Raw genomic sequence first — 5804 nt, forward strand, 5'->3', positions numbered from 1 at the left:
AGACTGGAATGCAGTCGCCGCTCCTGGCCACCGCAGCCTCGACCTGCTGGGCTCCAGCGATCCTTCCGCCTCAGCCTTCCGAGTAGCCAGAATTACAGGCATGCGCCACCAGGCCCGGCTGATTTTTTTATTTATTGTAGAGATGAGGTCTCGCTGCCCAGGTGGGTCTCGAACCCGCGGGCTCAGGCAATCCACTCACCTCAGCCTCCCAAAGGCGCGGGATTACAGGCTGAGCCACCAAGCCCGGCTTGTCCTATCTTTATAATTGTTCTAGAAATCTAAATTATTTCCAAATAAAGTTTCATGAAATGATGCCTGTAGTTGATTTGACCCTGATCTCAGAAAAGCAGACACAGAAAGGTGAGCTCTGCTTAGGGGTGGCATTTGTACCTTTCCCTGGACATCAGCAGGCAACAGGACTGTGTGCCAGGAAGAATGCTTCTATCCTTGGCAAGCAAGATTTATCTGGTTGTTCCATGTCTCCTTTGATCAAATAGGTAGAAAAGCAAAAGCCTAGAAAAATCAACAAAATGAGCTCAAACAAAAGCAGGCTGCACCCGTCACCTGTATTAGTCATTTGCTCTCAGGAAGAGGTGATTCATTGTACATTTTATTCAATACTATTAAGGAAGGAAGATTTACTGCTGCTCATTCAAAGGGTAATATCAAGACTTAGCAACAGAATCCCAACTTTTAGATACTTTTCCTTTAGGTTTAGGGCATTTAATTATCTTTTGTCTTTTTTCTGTTTTATTTTTACGAGGCCTTGTTATGTTACCCAGTCTGGTCTTGAATTCCTGGGTTCAAGCAATTCTCCTTCCTCAGCCTTTCAGAGTGCTGGGACTGCAGGTATGAGCCACCACACCTGGCCCTGATTATCTTTTAAACAATTTCTGTGGACTCAACATTAACATTTTAAGTTTACCTTTACTAGATAAGGAGTATCGATATTACAGTTATCAGACTAATTCTTATAGTTAAGCAAATATCCTACAAGTTACTTCAAATATAGATTTTTCTCCTAAACACAAAAATGCCTGCTTTGAGAAACATATATATAGAATTTGCAGTTGTTTTCTTTTGCCAAGGTCAGTCTAAAATTTTATATTTTCACCTAAACATAATTGCTTCAAGCACAGAGAGGAAAAGTTCTCTCTTGGGGTTTCTTGAAGGATAACGGAACAGAAAAGAACAGATAGACTCAGGATGGAACTGACTGCTGTTTGAACTTGAGTGAGTCACTTAATGCTTCTGCATGACAGTTTCACTACTTCAGACACAGTATTCCAGAAACTTCTCAGGCCCAGTAGTGCTGACAGGCTAATGAGCAGCTCTGTAAGATGTTCAGAGTTCTCTTAGGGAGAAAGTGGAATTTTTATTTAAAATAAGAAACCATTTCTGCTGTGGAAGCACTAAGGAAGATCAGTATCACATCTCTGGGGTAAAAGTGAATTTTTCAACAAATCATGTTGGATGACTGGGTGGCCCTTTTCTGAGCTGGGAGGAGGATTTTGAGCAGAGAACTGATAAGACCAGATTTACTTTTGAACAAGACCACTCTGGCTGCTATAAGAGTGTGAAGGTGGTATGGAGGGTGAACACAGGGAGGCAGCTAGGGGGTGACCCTCACAATCCAGGAAAGAAATGGTGGGCCTGGGTGACAGCACTAGAAGTTGGGGAGAGGTGGCCAGAAGCTGTGAATGATTGGAAAGTAGACTCAAAAGATATGGAAGAGTGAGGAGAAAGGTCAGGGAGGACACCAGGTTTTTGTCCTGAGCCACAGGGAAGGATGGAGTTGTCAAAAACAGAGATGGGAAAGATCAGAGGAGGTGTAGATTGTTGGGGACCAGATTAGGAACTCAATCTTATCAGCCATGGCAGGTCAGGTGTTGAAGTAGAAACATCAAGCAGGTGGTTGGATACAAGTCTGGAGTTGGAGCGAGAGAACTGGGCTGGAAGTATGAGGTTGGGAGTCAACAGCATGCAATTGGAGATCCAAGGATTAAGCTTGGAGGCTGCCCAAAGTTCAGAGGTCGGTGAGGACAGGAGGAACTGACAGACGCAGAGCCCTGCCCCTCTCCCCCCAGCAACCCAGGTTGTCCCATAAAAACCTGCATATGGCGAGGTCTTGTGTCTCTAATGAAGGCCACAATTATGTGGGAACAGAGCCCTTCAGGAGAAAGGACACACATCTACTCCCTGGATTTTGAGAGCAATTTGGTATCTGAGTGAATTTGTGGAGTCTTTTTGAAAAATTCACCTTTTTGAAAGGACCCAATGGTAATCCAAAAGACTGGGGGCTGCAGGGAAGAGGGGTGGCCTGACAGGCTTGAAGGCAGATTGATAATTGAACATGGGTTTTCAAAAGCTAAGTGTAATATAATTCATTTAAAACTTAAACCAGAAAATAAATTATGCACATGCAGATCCACATATTCCTGACATGTGGCCCCTGAGGAATTTTTTTAGTAAAAGGAAAAAATGGCAGCAGTCTTAGGATTGCCTTTAAATATAAAGCTATCTGCGAAAAGAATGATGCCAAAAGTTAAACAATCTGCTTTTCTCACTCTATGAATGGTTTCTGGGGACCCAGCTATATATAAACGCTGTGGTAGTAATAAATATCTCATCTTCCTAGGACATAGCACATTCCTACAGAGAATGTACCTCATATTTATGTGTATTATATAAGCAAAAGAGCAGTTCCTAGAACATGGATTTATGTGAGCATTATTGTCAATTATGATCAAAGCATTGTTGATCATCTGTAGTACTAGAGTGATAGAAATAGTACTTGTACAGAACATAATTATGTAAAAAGCCAATCATTTATTCAGCACTAAGAACAAACTATAAAAACATCAATTCCATCTTAAAACAGGCATTTAAAAAACATTTCTGTCATTCTAAGTTTGTATCAAGACATCTGCACAATCTGGAAACTCGAATCCCTCTGTAATTCCCAACGACAAAGATAATTTTTGCTAGTTCTAGGGTGTCAGTGGGGGAGCAGTGGTGCCCTGTGAACAGTCCAAAGAGTCCAGGGAATGTTGTTTCTTACTCAGCCTGAGGTTGCCTCCTAGGCCTCCGGGGAAGAGTTTTGTGCTTGTTTAAACAGCTTCCTAGGTCAGGGATGTGCTGTGATAAAGTTGCAAAATTTACAAAAGAGAAAAAAACACAATCGAGTCCTACTGCCCACTTATAATTGCTATGTTAAGTTTCTCAAACACAGTTTTTCACAGCCAGCAACCCTCAAGTCCTGATTTCCAGATGTAATAAAGGCTGGGTTAACACCCTTTAATAACTACTTTGCAGTTCTAAATGACTCCCTGACAGCTTTTCTAGACAGGGAATGGAATAAATGCACGGGTGCTCTGAAGATCTGAGACAAAAGCAAGCTCAGTTTAACCATTTCCCCTCTAGGATGACTGTAGCGTTACGCGAGTTTCAGTTCACCAAGCCCTGGTGCACAGCATGAAAGAAATGTCTTTTCTTTAGTAAAAGCCACACCATTCATCTGCCTTTCCCTTTTCCTTCTTTATTCTTGGTGGCTGTTTTTGGAAACTGGGGTAACTCCCCACAGGTGGGCGGCAGGAGATATATACAAGTCAGGCCAGCATGGTGGAGATGCTGTCTTCTGCACAACCATGAGGAAGATGAGGCAAATAAGATCAAGAGAACATTTTCAGAGCAGGTGAAGATGGCCTAGTTTGTACCTTCCCTTTGCAGCTAGTGAAACTGGACATCTGAGGCTATTCAAGCTTCCAGACACGAGGAATCCCAGTTGCAACTTACTGTGATGTTTATGTCAATGATCCTTATTTAGGAAGAACTTTGATTTCTCCTTGGCTGTGGGTTTTGGGCATGAACTGTGGATCCGCAGGGTGGGACAGTCCTGGAAGACTTATAGGGCCAGGGACTTCCTCCAGCATGTCAATGTCCACCAAATGGTACCACTTCTGAGACTCCTACAGGAAATCACCCATGATATGGGAAGGATTCTGGTCCTGTACAAAGTTAACCAGTTCTTATCACGGACACTTGGAGGGATAAGTATATAAGGAGCCATTCTGTTTTCTCCTGAATTTCAATCTTCCATGTCAGTGAATTTTCTCTTCTTGTAAGTCTGAACAAGGTTAGAAGCTGTGATCTGGGAAGCCTGTCCCTTCTCCCAACACTGAAAGTCATTCAGTCCTTTCTGTCCTGTTTGAAATAAGCCCCTCTCCATCTCGTCTAGCCTGGCTACCAGTGCAGAAGTGTCTTCATTATAAGCATTCTGGGAAGAGTCCATGATGCGGCGAAAACGTCCAATAAAAGTCTGAAGAGGGTGGGAGTTAAGAGAAGTTAGGGTTGATCTCACACCCCATAAAACCAGATCCATTTTTATCTGAACATTGAAATGGCATGAAAAGAACAAATGAGGTCTCAGGACTCAGTCAGGAGTCTGAGTCAGATCTGATTCCCCTCAAGCACTCAATAAGTTATTGCACATTGCCAAACCTTAATTTCCTTGTCTATGAAATGGATTGTTATAAAAATTCATTGGGTTGTTATGAAAACCAATGAACTGCACTCCAGCCTGGGTGAGTGAGGCTCCAACTAAAAAAATAAAATAAAATAACTATAGTCACTATATATAAAGAAAGAAAGAAAGAAAGAAAACCATTGAAATAGTACATGCAAGCACCTAGCAAATAGCTGCCACACAGCAAACTCCTTGAAAAGAATACCTATTATTGTCAGTAGTAACAAAGGCCATTATAATGTACTGTGGCCACGTGCAGATAGTTTTCAATCAGAAGAGACTCCTGATTTAATGGAATGCAGTTTTGTTAAGTCTGCAAGCAGGATGGAGACACACAATATCCAGGGCTGCTATTTCATTATTGGCTCTGAGCACAAATGGTAAGCCCTGGCTCCGGTTTCTTCAATTGCTTCATGGCAAAGTCACCTTATCTATAAGCAACTAATCTAAAGCACTTCAAACAGTGATAGAAAGAAAACATACAACTCATTAAAAAAGGGCAGGATTCCAATTTAAGAATAGCTTTCTACTCAAAAGAGTTTCCTAAACTTGAACTATCTGTAGTCTATGCATTGACTTCTTTTGTTGAATGGAGAGCAACATTTTCCCTTACTATCTACATCTAGTATGTGGCCAGCTAAACAGCCCTTGAGCCTGGTGGAGGGTGTTAGAGCAGCCCAGAGAGCACACGTTTTTTAAGTCAACAGTGCTTATAAAGCACGAAATGAGGAATTAAGTGAATTAAATTTTGGTTATTTATGTTCCAAGAGGCAGAAATGATGATTTCTTCTAAAAACAGATTAAAAAATAATTATACAACATTAAAGTAAGGAGATGCCATAAAGGAAGGGAACAGATGTATGTCCATAGAAAATAATAATAATGGTCAGGTTCGGTGGCTCAGCCTGCAATCCCAGCACTTTGGGAGGCTGAGGCGAGTGGATTGCCTGAGCCCGTGGATTCGAGACCAGTTCAGGCAACTTGGTGAGACCTCAACTCTACAATGAATAAAAAATTAGCCAGGTGTGGTAGCGTACTCTTGTAGTTCTGGCTACTTGGAAGGATCTCTGGAGCCTAGCAAGTCAACACCTGAGTTGGTTGTGAGTGTGCCACAGCACTCCAGCCTAGGCGATGGAGTAAGACTCCAACTCAAAAAATAAACGCGGGTTCGAGACCCGCCTGGGCAGCAAGACCTCATCTCTACAAAAAAAAAAAAAAAATCAGCCGGGCGTGGTAGCGCATACCTGTAATTCTGGCTACTTGGAAGGCTGAGGCGGAA

At 42.3% G+C, this 5804-nt stretch overlaps 1 protein-coding gene across 3 annotated transcripts in view; it reads right to left on the reverse strand.

Annotated features, from left to right (window-relative positions):
* Positions 1–5804, reverse strand: part of GINS3 (GINS complex subunit 3) — a 20728-nt gene that overhangs the window by 8229 nt on the left and 6695 nt on the right. The window contains exon 2 of one of the 3 annotated variants that reach the window (XR_002482536.1): positions 3990–4318. Coding sequence is in view for 2 of the 3 variants with exons in the window: in XM_008068003.2 (XP_008066194.1) it covers positions 4088–4318 (231 nt within the window). In the remaining variant the exon portion in view is untranslated. Of the gene's footprint in view, positions 1–3957; positions 4319–5804 lie in introns of those variants that run through there. The other 2 variants (XM_008068003.2, XM_008068002.1) reach the window with 2 other exon arrangements.

Source organism: Carlito syrichta, unplaced genomic scaffold (genome assembly GCF_000164805.1).
Source record: "Carlito syrichta isolate Samal-C Ts95f unplaced genomic scaffold, Tarsius_syrichta-2.0.1 Scaffold309854, whole genome shotgun sequence".
NCBI classification, from domain to species: domain Eukaryota; kingdom Metazoa; phylum Chordata; class Mammalia; order Primates; family Tarsiidae; genus Carlito; species Carlito syrichta.